The sequence below is a fragment of the Globicephala melas genome, chromosome 16, assembly GCF_963455315.2.
Source record: "Globicephala melas chromosome 16, mGloMel1.2, whole genome shotgun sequence".
NCBI lineage: Eukaryota > Metazoa > Chordata > Mammalia > Artiodactyla > Delphinidae > Globicephala > Globicephala melas.
The window spans coordinates 83697966-83722179 of record NC_083329.1 but is presented as its reverse complement, the minus strand read 5'-3'; the positions used below and the strand labels follow the sequence as shown (position 1 = coordinate 83722179).

At 40.7% G+C, this 24214-nt stretch overlaps 1 protein-coding gene across 2 annotated transcripts in view; it reads right to left on the bottom strand.

The window, feature by feature from the left end:
• FMN2 (formin 2) overlaps nt 1–24214 on the bottom strand; it is a 310405-nt gene that overhangs the window by 117293 nt on the left and 168898 nt on the right. For both annotated transcript variants that reach the window (XM_060286264.1, XM_060286265.1), the window contains one exon: nt 14939–15026. In XM_060286264.1, the coding sequence (XP_060142247.1) occupies nt 14939–15026 (88 nt within the window). The remainder of the gene's footprint in view (nt 1–14938; nt 15027–24214) is intronic.

Here is a 24214-nt window from a genome sequence, read left to right as displayed (position 1 = left end):
AGAAGGAAGAAAGGAAGCAACAAGAAGGCATGTGTAATGCCTATTCTTAGCAGATGTCTCCTTATGTGTCTCTGGCTAGAGTAGTTTCCCATGATCACCTAGAATTGAGGAGAAGCTGAAAAGTGTAGATAATGTGGACAAACTGCTATCTCTAAGAAAACAGTGTTTTAAAGCTCCAGCTTAAGTAATCTCTGAAACACTCCCTAACTTCCATAGCTCATCCTGACCTTCCCAGCCTCTTGATTCTACCCTTTAATACAAGTCACCTGATACATTTCAGATATTCCCTCTTTTGTATGTATGTGCTCTGTCCCTCCAAGGAGATTTTGAAGAGTGTGATAGCAAGCATGTGTCTTAGGTATCATCAGCTTACGCCAGAGCGTTCCACATATAGTAGAAAATTGAAAAGATTACAGTGCAAAAACCAAAAGTTATTACTGAACCTTCGGAGAGAAGACATAACAGCCAAGCTTAAGAAAGACTCACTAGAAGCCACATATTTGCATTATCAGTTCCATAAATCCACAGAGGCAGCAACACCCAAGAAAGCAAAAGGCAAATACCAGCACGGGTAGCAGTGCTGCTCACACAGTACCACGAGCATAACGGCCCATGTGATGATGAGGGAATCTGGCACTGAGTCCTACAGGGTAAGAGAAAGCTGTTTCTGGGGGAGAGGTCTCCTCTTCCGCTTCACATCTGCATTCTTTGGGGGATGAAAATGGTCAGTGTTTACTCATTCAGGAGTTTCTAGTTCTGTCTTTAACTGTCCTGCCAGGGGATATAAAAAGAAAAAAGAAAGAAAAAACACCAGTTTGGTAGAAAGGCCTAGAACTGTTATCTCTAAATTTTTACTTGAAACTCAGTAAAGCACAGAAACGTCAGCTGCGGGCATGCCGCTGTACCACATGATGGCAGTGGAGCCAAGGGTCACACGCAGAGGTCCTTTATACGGAAACACGATGCGCTGACACCTGCCTGAGAATCTGCTCACCCAGGAGTTACTCTAAAAACTGTCCAAATGTATGACTTAACAAAACTTTCCTAAAGATGCAGTCAAGCAACTTTTAAAATTTTGTTGGCTTTGCTTGGCTTAACTGAACAAATCCAACAATTTATTAAAACTAACATTTCTCAGAGAGAGAAAGGCACTTGGGACCATCTTCATCTGAATATTTCACACTTGAAAATGAAACCAAGCAGGACCCTGCGGGGCCCTCCCGGGTACAAAAGCCTTTCCATGTCCCCCGTCTCTTGTCTGTAGGAGAAAGGCTTCAGCCTCCGAGACCTTCCCTGAGTTACTAATGAAAGTGAGAGAACAAAGGAAAGGCAGTCGGGAAACAGAAGTACAGCTGGCGCAGCGACGGGGCAGGGTCCCTGTTCCTCCTCAAGAGATGTACTTAACAATCTGACACACACGGAACTCTGAGCTCTTCTACAGGGACTGGGGCCCCACCCAGTGGAGGACGGTGACTTAAGGCTGAGCACAACTACAGGGACCCCAGACTGGTTGGAACCACAAGGCTGATGATGGACATTCCTGGAGCCCCACCTGGTTATCTCCCCACCAACCAATCAGAGGAGGATCACACACCCGGCAGCCCTCCCCCCAGATTTTGCCTATAGAAACTCTTCCCCCCAAACCATCAGAGCTTTTTGAGCACGAGCGACGCATTCTCCTTGCTTGACCCTGTAACGAAACTTTCTCTGCTCAAATTCCAATGTTTCGGTTTGTTCGGCACATGGACTTGGGTCCGACAACAATTAGATGACAGGAAACACTACATTTGCGTTCCTTACACATCCCAGCACCAAACACGCTTGAGCTCCTGGTCACAGGTGCACAGGCACACCTTTCAGCAGGAAACTAGCCAGAAGACACATTGGGTTAGGGTTTGGGAAACACCCAAGCTCTTGAATAATACTTGAAGCAATTCTGGATCACCTAAAGAATACAAAACATTTGTATTCGTCTATGAAGAAAACAGAGTATCTTCTTGAAAACATTTTCATCCATTCATTGAACAAATATTCTCAGAGTCCTAAGTCTGGCCCAGACACTCCTCTCAGCCCTGATAGACATGCTTCTTGTCCTTGAAGAGTTTACACTTTATTACCAAGCAATTAAAATGCTGTATGCCCTGGAAAGGAAGAAAACTGTAGTTTTATAACGTCGTGTAATTTAGGAATCGTATTCATTTATACTGTCCTCTCTTTTCAGGCAGCTTAACCAGGTGGCAGACAATAAAATGCCAGAATTCTATAGATTTTGTACTTAGGCTATGTAGAGAAAGGCTTTCCTATTGGAAAAATTAATCTGACACCCAATCCACCAATGGTGCATCTCAAGCACACCTACTTCTACAAGTTTAACAACCTAAGTGCCTAAGTCAGTGGGCCTCCCTGACAAGAGCTGCATAAGTTAAACTGTCAGCAAGTGTTTTTGCCTAAGTCAGTATGGCACCTGCTTTTATGGGCAGGGGAAGATGAATATTAAGACTATGCTTCTGGAATAAAATCTTTAAATGCAAACATGACTGCCACTGTAGACCTTTTAATCTAGCGATACTGTATTTCACTTCTGTTTTTGGAGAGATGCGTTGACTGGACCACACAGGTACGACTCAGGGATTATCTCAACTATTTAGATAAGATTTACTTGGGGACTTCCATGGCGGTCCAGTGGTTAAGACTCTGCACTTCTCCTGAAGAGAACGTGGGTTTGATCCCTGGTTGGGGAACTAAGACCCCACATGCCACATGGTGTGGCCAAAAAAAAAAAAAAGAAAAGAAAAAAGTAGACTTACTTAAAAAAAAAAAAAAGATTTACTTGACTTTGGCAGGTGACAAAATCTAGGGTGTGGGATAAAGGAGGAAGAAGAAAAGACTGGCACATCCCAGGTAGTGTTTATGTTAAGCATAGTGTATAAATGACCAAATAGTTTCAAACAATGCATGGCACTCTGTGTAAAACAGCCACTGTCTGTTGAATGTTTTCCATAAACCAGCACCGCAAAACGTCCTTTATTGCCCATAGTCCTTTACTGCCCAAAATGGACCTCACCTTGCAGCTTAGGTAAACATTTATACTCATAAAATAGAGCTTAGTGAGCCTCCCTTGATTAGGACCCTAACTCTGGGATCACATTTGCCACTGTTTTCTAGCACACGCTCTAAATGAGCAACAGTGTAAAATTTTACTTTGACTGTAAGCATACATATTGCTCCATAAGTAGAGAACATATCAGAAATTTAAAACTCCTTATGCCAAAATAACTTTCACACAGATAATTATACTTTTTTCAGTGTAATTTACACAAATACATCTGACTTTGAAAGAAACCCAGAACAGAAAGATTGAATTTACAAACACAGTGATTATAATTATGATTTTAAAGAAAAAATTTCCTTTTAAAAATAATTCACCTAAACATACAGTTAAATACCTTCCTTACTATATTATATATGAGCAACTATATATTGGCACACAGGTTAAGGTAGGGGAAGTTTAGTCACTGAAAATTAAAAACACATCAAAAAATAAATATATGTATATTTATAACTAAATAATTCAGAAAGGCTAAAAAATGAAGAGAAGTGAAATTATGCCCAGCACATGCAAATCAAAAATGCAAGCGTTATGATCTTGATATTTGACAACTTAAGATTCAGGCCAGGAACATTATGTGAACAACAAAACAATGAAAAAAGATATTTTTAATGCTAACAGCTACAATTCCCAATGAAACTATAATAGATATGAATTTATGTCCCCCAAAACACAGGTGCAACCTTCATAAGAAAGAAACCACAAAATACTGACAAGGAGAGACAGACAGACAGACCCACTAACAATGGGTAACTTTAATAAACCACTCTGGTCAAAACAGATCAAGAAGAAAAATACAAATAAGGATTTAGAATATATAAACAGAAAAGAGTGTTATCTTATAGTTACATACTGAACTTTGTATTCTAATAAAACAGTATACACTTTCTTTTCAAGGCACATGAAATATTTATGAATATTGACTATTAAGTCACAACAAAAACACCAAGCAACGTCATAATACAAACTTATTTCCTAATCCCACACAATAGACTATTAACGGATCAAAAAAAACTCAGTTGTGAACTTGTAACCTATAACTGAGAAGATTAGAGTTTACACACCAGAACTTGACATGTTACGGTCGTTCCTTTCATTGTATTACAGATGGTTTTGACTAACAACTTGGGTCTCAGAACTACTTTTCCAAAATATTTAAATGTACGAAAAATCTAAGCAACATACATGATATTTATCATGATCCACCTGGAATAATTTCGGGTTTACTTAACTCAACATGTAAATATGTGCAAAACGTGAGGGGCTGGTTCATGTGTGTTAACTCACATTTGCTCATTTGTTCAGTTAATGAAGGTTTTCTGTTTTCTCTGCCAATGTATGAATTTGTGTGTAAGGGTTAGTTTGATGTTTCATTGTTCAGAGGAATGAGGGGTCAGTAAAATAACATAATCATGGGAGGAGTTTTCAACATTAGGACTTCTTTGATGTAATTTTAATAAATAAAAAGTTGCTTCCCAATATAACACTAAAATTTAGAAACTTTCTCCACATCCACACCTACTGCCTCATTGACCAGTGACCTCTTCCAACCATCACAAAAATTTACTAAAGTCCTTTCCTTACCTGCTTCTGTACATAAATAATTCCATGAAAAATTCAACCATTAAAAGCAATCAGACTTTGAATTTCATCACCCACATAAAGATTCTTCTGCTTCCCACTAGCTAGCTATTTTACATTTCGTAGTGTTTATATGCATTTTTGTTTGTTTCTTCCTTTCAAGGGGACAGAGTCCATCTGAACGTGTCTGTATAGGGAAATGAGTACTGGTGACTAAAATACTTTGTTCAACACTTAAGAATTCAGTCTCAGCTGCAATCACAATCCTCACTGTTCAAGAAGAAACAAATTCCTGTTGTTAAATTTCCCGAGACTATCGCACCTCTTTCCAGCTGAGGGGAGGGGAGAAGAAGTGCACTGTCCTCACCGGGTAGGATACCACACAAAAAATGCATCCAGGATCCCTTTACGGCACAGAATGAGAGACAAAGTTCACACGGAGAACTTGGAATACGGTTTTCACACTAAGCTTTTCCCTTAAGAAGCCACATGCTGCATTACCCGATGGTTCTAGGAATGCAATCCCAGGTACCCGTGAGCCCAGTGTCACGAGCCATCTGATAAATGGCTGAAGTGCCGATCCTCCTACTCTGCTCACCCCAGCACTCTCAGACCCTCACTCACCTCAGAGGCGGACAGCATCTGCAGAGCGACCTCTTTGGGCTAAAATAGCACGTCAAGACACAAACGACTTTATAGAGTTCAGTTTTAAAATACAAACATGACTCCAGTTATCCAAGGGGCTTTCCCTTGCCCCCAAATAACAGTCCAAATCCCCACCCATCTCATGGATTATGCAAAAGATATATTTTTGCAAAAACAACAACAACAACAAAAAGACTAGCGTATGGAACCTCTCCATCACAAAGCTGCTGTGATTCATTATGTGCTCATAGCTGGGCCCCCGCGGCCCTGGGCCAGCAGTACCTTCAACAAGCACCCATGATTGTAAAGAAGAGACTCGGGTTACAGGGGAGGTGCCCGAGGGAGCTGCAGAGGGGACTGCAGGCCGCACAGAGCTTACATCTGGGGGCAGAGGGGCAGCAAAAACAAACACAAACAAGACTTGATAGTAATTCAGACAGTATGTGCAGTGAAGGAAAGGAAGACCCATACCCAAAGTTCATTGCTTCAGAAAAGCCCCAGGTACTGGGTTTCTCCTTCCCACAGAAGTATAATTCAGAAGTCCAGTTGTGGAACAATGTCAAAAAATATAAGCTAAGTGCAACCTAAGGGTTTTTGCTGGGCCTGTAATGAAAGGCTTATAAATCATTTTACCTTGATTCAATAATCTACATGTGACTTAAAATGATGAGGTCTTTCTTTTTATAAGAAACTCTAAGTAATGAATTTATATTTTAATTAAAACGTATTCTCAGCAACATGGATGAACCTGGAGATGATCATACTAAGTGAAGTAAATCAGAGAAAGACAAATACGATATGATATCACTTATATGTGGAATCTGAAAAAATGGTACAAATGAACCTACTTACAAAACAGAAACAGACTCACAGACATAGAAAACAAACTTATGGTTACCAAAGGGGAAGGGGGGGAGGGATAAATTAGGAGTTTGGGCTTATCAGATATACACCACTGTATATAAAATAAACAACAAGGTCCTACTGTACAGCACAGGGAACTATACTCAGTACCTTATAATAACCTATAATGGAAAAGAACGTAAAAATGTATATATGTATAACTGAATCACTTTGCTGTAGAGCTGAAACTAACACAACATTGTAAATCAACTATATTTCAATAAAAACTTTAAAAAGCAAAGTTTATCAGAAAAAAAGACAACTGCTATAAACACTAAAGCAACCACTAAAGAGAAAATTAAAAGTTCTATTGCCAATAAGCAAATAAAGGAGATCATTTGCATCTTTTAAAAATAATTCAATTAAAAACGTGTTCTGACATTAAATTTCTGAAAGTAGGTTTCAATAAAAGTGTCTATATCTCACATGCACTTTTCTCCCCAACGAGGCCATATCAATGACAAGGTCACACCGATGACAAAGTCATGGAGCCCACTGGGTGGAGCCCACTTTCTTCTCAAATTTCTGACCCTTAGTGACTTCATTCAATGAAAACTGTTCACTAAGCCACCCAACAGCATTGACTACATTTTTAATGTCTTGATAACTATACTAAATGGATCTTAAAATTCCATACACCATATGAAGAAAACACTTAAATGTTAAAAAAATAAAAGAAGCATGAAGCAATTTCCAAGTGAACCTTGTAAACTTGAGTTTCATAAAGAAACCAGGCACTAGAAAACCTACTGGGAAAAAACAACACTGGCCACACTGAACCCAACTTCTGAGAATATTACAAAAATAAACAAAGGATTATGAATAGCCTTCCTTATTGTGGACAGAAAATGTTGCTGGCCAGTCCAGTGAACAATGAATGTGGCCATGAGCCACTGCAGCTGCCCGCAGCGGTGCACCTCAGGGGACTTGAGGTGGAGAAAAATAGGACACTGGCCCAGACAGCTGAGGCACACATCAAAGGAATGATCCCCATAAGCCCAGACTCTGGCATCTTCCCATACACAGAAAAGCACTATAATCATTAACTTGAGATGTCTGTTTTTTGTGATTAGCAGTAATATTTTCATGTCTGACTACATGTGTTTTGTTTTCTTTTCTTTTCTTTTTCCAGCAAAAACTCCTATGTGCCCCGGTGCCTGCCTTACCTCTTCGGACAGTTCCTCAGAGTATCTGAGAGGCTGTTTCCCAGGCTCTAGTTCTCAGTAAGGTCCCCAAATAAAACTTAACTTGCAACTTGTAGGCTGTGCATTTTTCTTCAGTCAACATTATGGTAATTAATAGGCAAGTGAAAAAGCTTGCATCTTCAAGAAAGAAATTAGAAATTCTATTAAAAAAGAAACCTGGAGTCTGTAATCTACAACTTATTTGATAGAAATTCCATAAGAAAAACATTATTCAGTGGCAGGCAGTGGGGTAAAAAACTGCTACACGAGTAGGCTACCAGAACACTCGGGGAAAGAGTTACCACAAAACATTCTACAAAGTTCCAACAGTTCAGAAAGGGTATTTCCAGGATTTTTAAGTGTTCTTATACTTTACACTCAAAGCTAGAAACTAGCTCACCTTTCAGGAAAATAGTATGTCAAAGCAGGAAACAGAAGCCTCTGTCCGTGTACTTAGATTCTGCTCATGTCCATCACCAAGGTTCATTTCACCACCAAAGCCTAACTCCTTCCCTCCACCATCTTCCCTGCCACCAGGACCCACCAGCGACGCACGTGGAATGTGGGTGACACAAAGCACAGAGACAATAATAAGAAAGCACAAAGTTACAGGAGACCCTGGCCTTTAAAGACCCAAACAAACTGCTCTCCTTGCAGATAAAGCACCAGCCAAAGATGCAGCCACACTTAACTTCTAAGAGCTGCTGTTACGCATAATTCTCATATTTGTCTCCATTCAGAAAAGAGAAATGGACACAGCCCAGTATTAACTCAGCATTTCAGTAATACTGATGGAAAACCCAAGCTAAGAACAATCGAATCTACCGCGGTTACTTGCCCCCTGAACCTGAACCCCCATTTCTCGCCTCCTACCTCTCACTTGAGAATTCCACCACAGGGCACAGCTCCTTCATTCTTCTCCCTCTGCTGTCTCCTGGGCAAGGCTTGTAGTGGAACCCCCCAGAGCCACGAAGGAGGAAAAAGACCTTCACATCCTCCTGGCTCCCTGGGTGGCCAATCTGGAGTTTCAAACACTCCCAAAGCCTGAAAACACACCTCATCCCCTAAGGATCCCAGGAAGGGGAGGACAAATACTGATTATGTGTGTGTGCTCATGTGCACGCATGTGTGAATGTGTGTGTATCTGTGTGTGTGTGTTTGTGTGTGAACGTGTATGCACGTGTTTAGAGGAAATAACTCATTTAATAGCCCTTTTTACTAGTGAGGAAAGTGACGAACAGAGATGAAGAAATTTTCCCAGGTTTACTTACCTAACCAGTGGCAGGGCTGAGATCCAAATCTCTTTGACTGGGTGGCTTAAACAACAGGAATTCAGGTCTCAAGGTTCTGGAGACTGGAACTGGGGCAGATTTTCTTCCTGGCTCACAGAGTCCTGGTCTCTCCTCCTCTTCTTATTAGGATGCTAATCCCATCATGGGGGTTCTGCCCTCTTGACCTCATCTAAACCTGAGTATGTCCCAAAGTCCCCACTAAACACCATCACATTTGAGGTTAGGACTTCAACGCAGGAATGGGGGTGGGGTGGGATGGGTTGGGGCATGAACATTCAGTCCATAACAGAATCCAGGGAGCCTGGCCCCAGAACTCACGCCCTCATCGTTGCTAGACTACACTAGAAAGTAGAGGGAAACCGAGGGAAGCAAAGATACTGAGAAGAAATAATATGCTTAGACAGTGAGTCTGAATGAAAGCAGGCACCCCCAAGGACCACACTAGGGGGATATCCTGTATTTCTCTACATACTCTCTGAGCAACTGGTACCTAAAAGAGAGACACAGAAATTTCCACCTCTATGTACCACCAGACTTACAATAATCACAATATGCTTCAGTTATTTGATAACCTTAGCCCAGATTGCTTTTTCTATAAAAATTTTGTTTGGTTCAATCAAGAACAAGCAACTCCACTAATTAATAATTTTCTTTAAAATATTTTTACTCAATTTACAGATGTGAAAAAAAATCCACAACTTCATTTCTCTAAGGAACAGAGTCAATAAGCAAACAAGGGAATTTGTATAAAATGACACTTAAAGCAAGAAACCAAATTTGCTAAATTTATATTGTGCTAAGTTTTAAAACTCCATATTGGTAGGAAAAAGTGTTATGTACTCCTGCCAGTTCTGTTTTTGCATATTATTAGATAACACAGGTCCTCACTCTGAAACAAGCTAACGTGAACTCGGAGTCAGGGGGACAGATGCCCTTATTAAGGGGAAGTCACAGACACACTTGATCTATAAGCCTCAATTCCCTTCACTGCAACATGGAAATTTACCCCCTTCCTCTGGACCAGTTTACACAACTATCAGTAATAATCGGGGGAGGGGGTGGGGGTAAAATTCAAACCAATACTGAGTGCGTCTCTTTGGATCCTGACAGAAAGGTTTCAGAATGTGTATCCTGCTTGTCAAGAGCAATTATCTTTCTAAGCACCTGCTGCCTTATGTAATTCCTTCCTATACAGTTATCAGGAAGAGGCTTCTCAGCTCTGAGCCCCTTTGAGCCAGTGACCGAAGAGCAAAAGATGAGCAACATGATGCGGTTCCAATGAGGGGTGAGAGACAGACAGATGTCACTGGAATTTCTGATTTAAATCTAAAACATGTTATTGTCCTTGTAAAGTATCCTTAACTACATTTATTTATTTATTTTATTTTATTTTATTTTTTTTTGCGGTACGTGGGCCTCTCACCGCTGTGGCCTCTCCCGTTGCGGAGCACAGGCTCCGGACGCGCAGGCTCAGCGGCCATGGCTCACGGGCCCAGCCGCTCTGCAGCACGCGGGATCTGCCCGGACCAGGGCACAAACCCCTGTTCCCCGCATCGGCAGGCGGACTCTCAACCACTGCACCACCAAGGAAACCCCTTAACTACACTTTTTTAAAAATTTTTTTAAAAAGCGCTTGAAAAGCAATTATTGGGCTTAGAGACCAAAAATAAAAACAACCATGGTTTCATTTACCTTATCAACTATATTTCTAACAGAATACTAGTTAGTTTTACTTAATTAACCCCTTTAATTTCAAGTCACATAATTTTGATAAATCGCGTTTGAACGGGATAGAAATTTCAACAAGGACACAATTTAGTATTCACTGCCCTCGGCTCACAATACCAGCAGGCTTTAATCAGGACAGACACTCAAAAGAGGGAGGAAACCTGGGCCTTATCAGCCTGGGGTGGCTACTCCTGGGTGGACAGTGACACTTGTTTCCACGGGTGGGGCCATCAAACACTTTCTTAGGTGCCCCTTGCTACTGTATCTGTAATCGATGTTAACATACGTGTACCAAGGGAATGTAACAGGGTATGTGAGCCAGTTAAGGGTTCAGTACTTGGGGCACCTGCACCTCAGGGTGGTGGTGGTGCCCCTGTGGCCTATAAGAAGGGCACACTCCAGAGGCAGCTCCTGCAAGGTCCTCAGCCCTCCGATAGATGAGGCTTGCACATTTGTACACGAATACGTGAAACTAAGGGTATACAAGGTCTGTGGATTAGCTGAAATCTCTTAGACATGCCCCAGCCACCTCCGTCCACAGGCTGAGCACGAGACACCCCGCAGAGTCATGTACAGCTGGGGTCCTTAAGGAGGCCACCCAAGGCTTTGTCCCAAAAAGCCCTGGTCGCGGCCCTGGCTGCGCTGGATTTCCAGCGTCTCCGGCATACCGACGGCAAAAGATCGCTCCCTCTGTGATGGGTCTGTATCGGTGCAGAGCAAACCTTTCAGGCAAGATATTGGTGAGAGGACCTCCTACCACCGAAAGCTAGACAACCTCAGGGTTACAGTAACCCTACTGGCCAGGGTTTAATAAATATCTAAACAAGAGAGAATTAGATCAGAAACTGCTTCGTTTGATCTGGTGGCAGGGTCACCTTACTACTTGTGTGCCTGCAAAATGTCCCCTTAGCACTTGTTGTCCAGGCGGTATTATTAATGGCACCCCTTCCACTCTCAAAGGTATCCCAGTCTGGATGATGAGCCACGTGGACCTTCTACCCAGTAGTGAGACTGGAGATGGGGGCGGCGGGGGGGGGAAGCTGAGCCTTATGAAATTCAGAATTCCTTTACAGCTACTAGGATCTACCAAAATGGACCTAAGAGTTGCGAAGACCACACTGACTCCTTATGGGTCAAAAGTTATACAGAAAATTCAATTTATTTTCACTAAACTACAAATCTGTAGATACTCTCATAATACCAATTTCTGGGAATAATACTAGATTATTTAAAGGAATCCTCCTGTTGAGAACAAATAAAAATGCTGGATAAAATATATTTGTAAAATATCTTAAAGTCTTCAAAGAGCTGATGAGATAGGAATTAGGATTCTAATCAAAAGGCAAGAGAAAGCCCTGAGAGAGGAGCTCGCTCAGAGCCTGCCTTTGCCCTGCTTGACCCAACAAATCTGAACTTCGTGCTGACAGTTTCCGGGGCCTGGGGCTAAATACAAAAGCTCAGGGCCCGCCCAGAGTACAGATTCTAGACCCTCTTGACAATAAACTGGGACTCGAACGGCTACACACAGGGAAATCAACTCCTGCAGTGATGGACAGTTAGCCCTGCCTGACGGGGCCTCTGGAGGCTGATTAAAGGAGATCCTAAACCCAGATTTGCTCAGACCCCCAGCACAGACTAGGGCAAATCTCTGAAAAGTACCTTCATCCTAGAGTTTAAATTATTCTAAACCCTTGGAGTGGGAGTTTTCAGAAGTGCACACCATTTTCACCCTTCCCATCTAAAAATTGTTACAATATGCAGGATAATTTAGAGTTTACCAGGCACGTTCACAACTGCATCACAGCAGCTCAGGCCTCCATCATAAGCGACACACACACACACACACACACACACACACACACACAGATACGGTGACAAGAGGAGGATCAGACCTTTGGCACCTATGACCCAAACCTCCCATCCTAATTACTCCAATGCGGCACTTTACAATAGAAATATTACAAAGGAAACTCAGCTCTAAGCTTTCCTAGAGTTATCTGACAGGGAAGAAGACAGAGAAGAAAATCCCTGCAGTTTTTTACCATCTTACACATGCTTTGTTTTTGAGATGCCAGTGCTGGTTGTAGGAAAAGCACAGTCTTCAAGGAGCAGCATGTGCTGATGGGAGAGGAGGAGTAGTTAGTGAGGAGGGCTGAGGGCAGGTCAGTCTGTCCTATTAACAAGCTGCGCTATACACACTACCAAACGCAAAACAGATAGCTAGTGGGAAGCAGCCGCATCGCACAGGGAGACCAGCTCGGTGCTTTGTGACCACCTAGAGGGGTGGGATAGGGAGGGTGGGAGGGAGACGCAAGAGGGAGGGGATATGGGGATATATGTATACATATAGCTGATTCACTTTGTTATAAAGCAGAAACTAGCACACCACTGTAAAGCAATTATACTCCAATAAAGATGTTTAAAAAACAAAAAAATTCTCAGTAAACTAGGTATTCAAAGAAAACTTAATTTAATAAAGACTCGGAAGACCACAATGAAAAAAATAAAATAAAATAAAACAAGCTGCGTGACATTGAGCAAAAGACACAACCACTGAAAGAGCTTAGTTTGCTCTTGTATAAGGTGACCCCGGAGGTCTGGTTACATCCTGTGGCCACTTTCACATCCAAACCAATTGATGTTTACACTTCCGTGGACTTCTCAGTGGAGGCACATCCTGACAGAAGTCAGTTCTACTATGGAGGCCACAAGTGATTTGCTCACGGACACCGCAATCTCGACAACACACAGCAGACTCGGGCTTCTGGCACCGAAAGGCGCGCGCACACACACACACACACACACACACACACACACACACACGTTAGTCGACTCCTTTGCTCAGAAGGTTCTCATTACTAACTCAACCCAGGCAATATCCGATTGAAGGAAAGGATCATAGCATTAATTTCAGATTTCATTCCATGGCTTGACTGGGCTACATCTGCCAGCTTTAGAAAAGCAAATGTTTCTTGTTGCCGGCCTTGGCGTCCTGTTCTATGACAACGACCCCCAATGCTTCCACTTGAGAAAGCCTCCTCACCACCAAAGCAGCTTAATAAAAATTTAAATTGTGATTGTGCTACTCACGGATTGACAGGGCAGGACAAGCTTGTGCTATTTATGAATTATTCCACACATTATTTTAAGCCTACCTAATAGAATCCACATTCACACGGGGGTAAGCTGGAAAGCCAGGTAAATGTTTTCATGATTTTTAAACCATATTTTGTTAACAGGTAAACACATTCCATTGGATAATTTAATCTGCTTTAAATCTATTCTAAGGCTCTGAACAGCTTAGGGGACATTTTGAATATAAATTTAATTCCTCTATTCACCTTCGGGCAATATCTTTCAGCACAAGTGTGATAGGACAATATAGCATAGGGATGCCTGTCAATAGTAAAGTATTAAAATACTGACATGAAAGCCATTTTAAAAATGGTAAAAATCACCCTATTTCCAAATATAGAAAATATTTTATAAGCCTGGTTAAAGATATAAATTAAAACAACACCATAAAGAATAACAAAATATCATGCTATTACTGCTTCCATGCGTCTGGATCACCAACAATAACATAAACAGGTAAGAATAACTTGAAATTATCTTTGATGCTTATTACAAAAATAATTTGGTCCCCGTATGTGGAGAGAAGCCTGGCGGTTACACGCTCGTCATCCCAAGGAACTGAAAAAAGAGGGACCAGTTGTCCAGCCTAAAAAGTTACACATAATAAAGCTGCTTGAGTGATTCTTTCAGCATCTCACAGCCTCTCGGAACAGGAGGATGCAGAGAATACGTCCCATCACTTACTCAATGCTTTAAAGGCACTGAGACAAGTGGTCATGCAGCCTCTTCAACAGTTTTGAGTTTTCATTTAATCACTATACACGGTAATCCAGTCTACTCTTCCACGTCTCTAATCATAAGGACATTTTAAAAACAACAACAATCAAAACATGCTTTCATGTAACTCGTACACTGGTTTTAGCTGATCTATTAGAAAATCTTAGGTTTATTCCTCTTCTTTATGTTAGCTCAGCAAACATCTGAGATTCACTCTCAGCATATTTTCCTCTCCTGTGGACTATCCTCCCCAGGTATCGTCAGGGGCTGAGGCACGGCCCACATCTGGATCTCACCAGTGTTCACCAGTCCCTCTTTGGACATGGCACAGAGAAGTCAAATCAGGTACAGAGCACAGTGGGACTAGTATTTCTCATGAGTCAAAAATTAAATATTTGCTAATGCACACTAAACATGTCACATGAGAATCATGCTCTTAGCAAGACACAGAAATAACACAGAAGCCAAATTACTCGTAACCTTTCCAGAAACAATCATGGTAGAAAGTTTGGTAGCAGTTACAGGAAACATACTCATCTTAATCTACACAGAGAGTCTAAGTATGAAATAATTTTACCACTAAGCAGCACATCCTTTGGCCCAAATTTGAGTATTCAAAAGCTGAATTTTTATTTTTCACTTACCATGTTGTATATCTTTCATATCTAAGTGAAGGCTAGACATCAATATTCCAACTGCTTGTGACCTTTTGTTGCTTAGTAACTTGACAACCTGTTCAAGAAAGAAAGGAAAAGGGAGAAATGTTATTTGAACTCAGTGATAGGCTTAAGAGCATGTTATTTTTATCCTAAATGAAGAACAAATAACTTAGAACAGCTAAAGTACCAGAACTGATGTGAACAAGCTTTTGGGTTTTGCTTCTCCTGTCTTCAAAAGCCCTGCCTTTGCCCTGTTGTTCACCAGCAGCCTCAGCATCAGGTTCTTTACCTGCCTTGTAAGAGCCTGATCTGCCATCACTGAAATTTCTAACCATCTAGGAAGTTAGTTTGGTCTCTGTAAAATAACAGTTACACACCTGATCATTTGCAGCCTGAGATTTAAAAAGTGTTCTTTGTTTTTAAATGCAGAACCTTGAAACACTGGCCAATAAGTAAAGGGAAAAAATAAAAGTACGCAGAGAATCTGTTAGATCAGATTAGTTTGACCACAAAATAGAAAATGTGCTTTTATGAAGGTTTTTTAGAAAGCTCACTATTTTACTGGCATTTGCTCTCGTTTTGCATTTGGCCCACATTTTGGGAGGAACTTTCCAACTAATTAATTGTGATACAATCATCAAATCTAACGGGCTGTGTTAGCTCAATCTCAAATCCTTCCAGAGAGTCCGGAAGAGTCAATCCACACAACCCATGAGAAGTTTCCTAACACAGATGTAGGCAGGTTTAAATTATGTTTTCTAGACTATAACACATCACTGATAAATCCTGCTTATGACACTATTATCTCAGATAACTGATCTTACATAGAGCAGCAATTTCTACTTACTCTCAGCATTTTGTTATAAATTTGCTTAGAAAAACACTGGAGGAAAAGAAAAATGTTAAGGTCAAATTCCAGAAGTGACAGCTGCCCTAAGTTGATCAATTAGGAAACTAATAAAATAATCATGGCCAGCTGTCAAACAAATCACAGTGTAAGATAATATTCTCAACAGGAATAATAGCATTCTTGGTTCCCTATCAGGGAAACGGGTGGAGAAAAAGACAAATCCCTTCCAGGAGAACCAACCGCAAAAACCCCACAGTCATTTCTGAAAGCTTCCTGAGGAAAGGGACATTAACACCCCACAAGAAGCAGCGCCTCCTAATAGGAAAGACATAGAAACTGATTCTCAGTTTGCTCTTTAAACATTTTATTTAATTCAGCTTAGAACTTGAATTTGAATCCATTCATACCTAAACTATTTTTATAAATAACAATTTCCTCTTCCGAGCTGAAAAAATAGAAACTTAATTTCAGAAAAGCAGAAGGCATGTATTCTGTTCTAAAAATGTTTCTAACTTCAAATAAATAGAATCTGGGTCTCATCTGCGCTACGCTGAAAAAACTGCTTTTCCTAAGGTTTCCTATCTCCCCCCACCCCACCCCCCGCCGGTTCCTAATTACAATGAGCACGTCTGCATCCGTATGTCGTCTGACCTTCCTGCTGTGCTGACATGTTTATTACACCCTTATAAAAATTCTGGTGAAAATTAATTTCTAACCCTCAATTAAAACTGGCGTCTGTAAGGCCTGCACAGGGAGCTCTCACGCCTACCACTGGGGGTCAATCACCCAAACGGGAAGAGAGGGTCCTAACACCTCCAATGGGAAGGGGTCTCTACTTCCCCGGCAGTAGAAAAGGAAGGGAGATGTTCTTACCGCCCAGCAACAAGCTCGGCCAATGGAAAATGTCACAGCTCAGCCAAAGAGAAACCTGAACTCCCACTTTCCTCCAATGAACTTTTATAGAGGAGAGCCCCGCCCACTTCCCCTTTTCTCTATAAAAGCTCCTGCCCTTTGTTCTCCGCATTTCCCTGTGGTCAAAAGCTTGAATTTATTTCCCCAATTACGATTCCCCTGGTTATTACCAAATAAACTCATGCTGCTGAGAAAACTGGCTATTTTATTTTTAAAGTTGACCCTCTGTACTCCAGGATTCCTGCCAGTCTGGCTCAGGCTTTTTTAAGGTGAACTATTCTGATTTCACATTAAATATTGGCATATCCCAGAGTTCTGCTCTCAGCTCCATATTCTCTTCAATGTATGACCTATATTTTCTCCTCCATCAACATGTATGCCTGCACTTATATAACTGTGTTCTTTTAACAGCATCTTAACCTCAGCAGTATCCTATTTTTCTAACAAATATCTCCACTTCAATTACCCACATAAACCTCCATCTGACTTGTCTAATACCAAACTTGTCATCAAGCCCACCCCAAAAACCTACTCAGCTTCTCCTCTTTTATTCCATATGTTGAGATCATGCACCACCATTTTCAGTCCACCATCAAAGTTAGAAATCCAGAAATCATTCTAGATCCAACCCCCCCCCCTTCACCTGCATGTTCTGGTCTGACAAGTCCTGTCAGTTGTAAGTCTGCTCTATCCTTGAAATCTACCCCTTCCTCCCTAAATCTACTGTCAGCATTTACTTCTGTATTATAACTTGCAGAGATCAATGCAAAGGATCCTAACCAGACTTCCCAGTTCTAGTCCAGTGGTTCCCAAGGTGTATTTCCTGCAAGAGAGGGCACCATAATCACCTGGGAACTTATTAAAGATGCAAAATCTCTGTCAGAAAGCTGTTAGTTAGAAGATCTAGGCAAAGAAAGACTCAATCAGCATTTTAAAAAGCCTTCCAGGTGATTATAGAATAAACAACGATTCTCATGTCTTCCCATCCATTCTCGAGTATTATCTCTAAAAGTGCCACTATTTGCATGTCACTCCCTTGCCTTTTAAACCTGAGAGGCTCATAAATAAGGGTAGGTCACATAGCCTCTTCACAGACTGTTTCACAGTTCATACCTGAAACTTGCTTTTCCTCTTATAATTGAAATGAACTTGACTATAAACTGTATGTTACATTTAAATGCCAAAGATTATAGACAGGAATAATAATTATTGATCACCTTCCAAAAAGCATACATACAGGAGAGAACACATGTCTAAAAGGATCAGTTCCTCCACAGTTCCCCAGAGTTATTCAACCTAATATAAAGAAACCACCATCATCACTTCTCTTTCTCTCTCTCTCTCTCTCTCTCTCTCGCTCTCTCTCTCCCCCCCCCTTAATACACTGAATAACAAGAACTTGAAGCTATCAAACTATAACATTTTAAGAATCCAGTGACCATATATATAATGGAGATGAAGGAGTTGACTCTTACAAAATGATCTTAAAACACTTAGATGAAAAGCAGAAAATACAGATTTAGCAAATTTGAATATTCCAGAAGGCAATCTACAGATTCAGTGCAATCCGTGTCAAAATGCTACAGTCATTTTTCACAGAAATAGAATAAATAAGCCTAAATCTCCATGGAAACACAAAAGATTCCAAATAGCCAAAAACATCTTTAGAAAGAACAAAGCTGGAGGTATCACACTCCTTGATTTCAAGCTACACAACAAAGCTACCATAATCAAAACAGTATTGTACTGGAATAAAAAAACAGACACACAGATCCACGGAACAGAATAGAGAATCCAAAGATAAACCTGAGTTTATATGGTCAAATTCATCTACAACAAAGGAGGCAAAAATATACAGTGGAGAAAAGACAGTCTCTTCAATAAATGATGTTGGGAAAACTGAACAGCTACATGTAAAAGAATCAAAGTGGATTACTTTCTCACACCATATTCAAAAATAAACTCAAATGGATAAAGACATAAATATAAGACTGGAAACCATAAAACTATAAGAAAACACAGGCAATATGCTCTTTGACATCAGTCTTAGCAATATTTTTTTGAATATGTCACCTCAGGTAAGAAAAGCAAAAGCAAAACTAAACAAATGGGACTACGTCAAACTAAAAACCTTTTTCACAGTGAAGGAAACTAAGAACAACAACAACGAAAGGCAGCCTAATTGAATGGATGAAGATACATCCAAACAATGTATCTGATAAGGAGTTAATATCCGAAATATACAAAAAACTCATACAACTCAACAATAAAAAACAAGGGACTTCCCTGGTGGCGCAGTGGTTAAGAATCCATCTGCCAATGCTGGAGACATAGGTTCAAGCACTGGTCTGGGAAGATCCCACATGCCATGGAGCACTAAGGCCATGCACCGCAACAACTGAGCCTGAGCTTTAGAGTCCACAAGCCACAACTACTGAGCCCGTGAGCCACAACTACTGAAGCTTGCACACCTACAGCCCATGCTCCACAACAAAAGAAGCCACAGCAATGAGAAGCTCACACACCACAATGAAGAGTAGAGAGCTGCCTCAACTAGAGAAAGCCCACGTGCAGCAACAAAAACCCAACACAGCCAAAAATACATAAATAAATAAATTTATTTAAAAACAAAACAAAACAAAAAAACACCAACCAAACAACCTGATTAAAACATGGGCAAAAGACCAGAATAGACATTTTTCCAAAGAAGACATACAGATGGCCCCCAGACACATGAAAAATGCTCAACATCACTAATCATTAGGGAAATGCAAATCAAAACCACAGTAAGATAACATCTCACACCTGTCAGAATGGCTATAAAGTCTGCTGTTATTTACTGTCAATTTCTCCCTTTTTGTCTGTTAATATTTTCTTCATGTATTTACATGGACCTACGTTGGGTGCATATACACTTACAATTGTTGTAACTTCTTGGATTGATCCCTTGATCACTATTTAATGTCATTCTTTATCTATTGTTACAGTCTTCATTTTAGTCTATTTTGTCTGGTATAAGTATTAGTACCCCAGCTTTCTTTTCATTTCCATTTGTACAGAATACTTGTTACTCCCCTCACTTTCAGGCTGTGTGTGTCTTTAGATCTGAAATGAGTCTCTTGTAGGTAACATATATATGGGTCCAGTTTGTGTATCCACTCAGCCAATCTATGTCTTTTGATTGGAGCACTTAGTCCACGTACATTTAAAGTAATTATTGATAGATATGTACTTATTGCCATTTTGTTAATTGTTTTTTTAATTAATTTTCATTGGACTATAGTTGCTTTACAATGTTGTATTAGTTTCTGCTATACAGCAAAGTGAATCAGCTATACATATACATATACCCCCTCTTTTTTGGATTTCCTTCCCATTTACGTCACCACAGAGTATTGAGTAGAGTTCCCTGTGCTATACAGTAGGTTCTCATTACTTATCTATTTCATACATAGTAGTGTATATGTCAATCCCAATCTCCCTTATTAATTGTTTTTATAATTCTTTTTTGTTCCTTTCTTTCTTTGTTCACTTCCCTTGTGATGTGATAACTATCTTATGTTTGGATACCTTTCTCATTTTTTGTGTGTTATCTAGTATAGATTTTTGGGTTCTGGTAACCATGAGGTTTATATACAACAATAACAATTTTTCTCTATCTCTGTATATATTATATATATAAAATATATACACATATATATGTGTATATGTGTGTGTTTATTTTATTTTTTAATTTGTTTTTATTGAAGTATAGTTGCTATTCAATATTATATAAGTTACAGGTGTACAATACAGTGATTCCCAATTTTTAAAGGTTATGCTCCATTTGTAGTCACTATAAAATATTGGCTATATTCCCCATGTTGTACAATATATCCTTGTAGCTTATTTCATACCTATAGTTTGTACCTCTTATTCCCTTACCCCTTTATTGACCCTCTCCCCTTCCCTCTGCCCACTGGTAATCATTAGTATGTTCTCTATATCTGTGAGTCTGCTTCTTTTTTATTATATTCACTAGTTTCTTGTGTTTCTTAGATTCCACATATAAGTGATATCATACAGTATTTGTCTTTCCCTGTCTGATTTATTTCACCTAGCATAATGCCCTCCAAGTCCATTCATGTTGCTGCAAATGGCATTATTTCATTCTTTTTTATGGCTGAGTAGTATTCCATTATATATATATATATATATATACACACACACACATACACACACACAGAGAGAGAGAGAGAGAGAGAGAGATACATCTAGAAATGTGACACATATATATATGTCACATCTTCTTTATCCATTCATCTGTTGATGGGCACTTAGGTTGCTTCCATATCCTAGCTATTGTAAACAATGCTGCTATGAACACTGCAGAGCATGTATCTTTTCAAATTAGCATATTTGGGTTTCTTTGGACATATACCCAGGAGTGGAACTGCTCGGTCATATGGTAGTTCCATTTTTAGTTTTTTTGAGAAGGCTCCATATTGTTTTCCACAGTGTCTGCACCAGTTTACATTCCCACCAACAGTGTACAAGGGTTCTCTTTTCTCTACATCCTCGCCAACATTTGTTATTTGTGTTCCTTTTGATGATAACCATTCTGACAGGTGTGAGATGATATCTCACTGTGGATTTGATTTGCATTACTCTGATAATTAACCATGTTGAGCATTTTAATCTACCTGTTGGCCTTATTTGGAAAAATATCTATTCAGGTCTTCTGACCATTCTTTAATCAGGTTGTTTTTTTTTAATGTTGAGCTGTATGAGCTATTTATATACATTGGATATTAATCCCTTATGGGTCATATCATTTGCAAATATTTTCTCCCATTCAGTAAGTTCTCTTTTCGTTTGGTTGATGGTTTCTTTTGCTGTACAAAAGGTTTTAAGTTTAATTAGGTCCCACCTGTTTATGTTTGCTTATATTTCCTTTGCTTTGGGAGACAGATCCAAAAACAATATTGCTAAGGCCAATGTGCAAGAGTGTTCTGCCTATGTTTTCCTCTAGTTTTAGAATATCAATCTTACATTTAGGTCTTTATCCATTTTGAGCTTATTTTTGTCTATGGTGTTAGAGAATGTTCTAATTTCATTCTTTTCCATGTAGTTGTCCAGTTTTCCAGCACCACTTATTGAAGAGACTGCCTTATCACCACTGGGTATTCTTAACTCCTTTGTGGTAGATGAATTGACCGTAAGTACATGGGTTTCTTACTGGGCTTTCTATCCTGTTCAATTTATCCAAGTGTCTGTTTCTGTGCCAATACCATACTGTTTTGATTACTGTAGCTTTTTAGTTATACATGATTATTTTAAATTTCTGATCTCTTAATTCAAATATCTTTTAGCAATCCTGCATTTTTACTTCCCCCACCAAGTTTACTGTTTTTGACATCATATTTTACATGTTTCTGTAACTACTTATTGTGGATGCAGATGATTTTACTATTTCTGTCTTTTAACCTCTCTACTAATTTTGATCTATTACCTTTAATGTATATTTGCCTTCATCAATGAGATTTTCCCTTTTGCAATTTTCGTATTTCTAGTTGTGGTCTTTCTAGAAAAGTCCCTTTAGCATTTCTTGTAAAGCTGGTTTGGTGGTGCTGAACTGTCTTAGCTTTCGTTTGTCTGCAAAACTCTTTATATCTCCTTTGAATCTGAATGATAGACTTCCCTGGTACCGTATTCTTGGTTGTAGGTTTTTTTCCTCACACTGCTTTAAATATATCATGCCACTTCCTCTGGCCTGCCGTTTTGGCTAAAAGTCAGGTGATAGCCTCATGGGAGTCCCCTTGTATGAACTAGTTGCTTTTCCCTTGCTGCTTTTAATATTCTCTCTTTATTTTAATTTTTGCCATTTTAATTACAATGTGTAGACATCTTTGGGTTGATCTTATTTGGGACTCTCTGTGTTTCCTGGACCTGGATGTCACCTTTCTTTCACAGGTTAGGGAACTTTTCAGCCAATAGGTTTTCAAATAACTTCTCTGTCCCTTTATTCCTCTCTACTCCTCCTGGGGCCCCTATAATGTGAGAATCAGGATGCTTGATGTTGTTCCAGAAGTCTCTCAAACTCTCATTTTACAAGTTTTTTTTCTTTTTTCTATTCTGTTTGAGCAATTTCCACTATTTGGTATCCCAGTTTGCTGATTCATTCCTCTGTATCATCTAAGTTACTATGGATTCCTTCCAGTGTATTTTAAATTGCAGTTATTTTATTCTTCAGCTCTTTGGTTAGTTATACTTTCTAACACTTTCTTAGAAACTTCTAACTTCTTACAGGGTTCATCCATTCTTCTCCCAAGTTCTTTGATCATCTTTACCTTCATTATCTTGAAGAGAGGTTGATTATCTCCAACCGACTTAGTCCTTCTTCTGGGGTTACATCTTGTTCCTTCATTGGAAACATGTTCCTCTGTCACCTCATTTTTCCTAATTCTCTTTTCATTTCTATATATTTGGTGGTTGGTTACATTTCCCGATGTTGGAGAAGTGGACTTAAGCAGGAAACATACTCCCCTAAATGCTCCAGGGGTGCCCCCTCAGTGGGTCATGTGGGTGCTTTTGTTGTGGGGGACTGACTGCTGTGGGGGCACTGGTAGGTGAAGTTGTACCCTGGCCCATTTGGTTGCCAGGCCCTGCCTAGTGTGGAGGCTGCACCTGCTGTTGATCAGGGCTGGGCCCAGGCATGGCTTGCTGCAGGGCCCAGGGAGTCCTGGTCCTGGTGCTGGCCCAGTGGTTGGCAGGGGAGATACTGGGGTGGATGGTTGTGGGCTAGAGGTTTCCGGGAGTCAGTGTTAGCCTGCTTGTGAGTGAGTTTGGGGCCTGGTGTGGAAGGTGGGGTGGAGGGAGCTTCCAAGGCCTGGTTCTGGTCCACTGATGTGTGGGGGCAGTTCCTGATGCAGTTGGCTGCAGTGTCCAGGGTTTCTTGGAGCTGGTGTCAGCCCACTGATGGGTGGGACCAAGGCCCAGGGCATCTTGGGGCTGGTGCAGACCCTCTAGTGGGCAGAGCCAAGAACCAGGCTCTCTGGCTGTGGGGCCCGGTGATTCTAGAGCTGGTGTCAGCCATCTGCTGTGAAGGACCAGGGCCCAAGGGGTCCCAGGGAAAGTGCTGGCCCACTGGTGGGTAGAGCTGTGTCCCAGGATCTCTCTCTGCAGGATTCTGGGGGTTCCATAGCTTCTGTCAGCCAGCTGGTGGGTGGAGCTGGGTCTTGGGGTCTTGAATTCCAGACCCAGGGATCTGGTGTCGGCCCACTGATGGGCATGTCTGGGTCCTGACAGCTAGCTGGAGGGCCCTGGGTGTCCTAGCGCTAATGCTGGCCCACTGGTGGGTGGGGCTGATTCACGCCCCCTCTGTTGGTCAAGGCCAGGTCCTGGGCAACAAGGGGATGAGGGAGCTGAGGGCAGGCGGCCTGCTGGTGGATGGGTCTGTGTCTCTGATCAGTTGGCTGCTTAGCCGGGGCATGCCAGGACTGGTGCTGACCATTGGATGG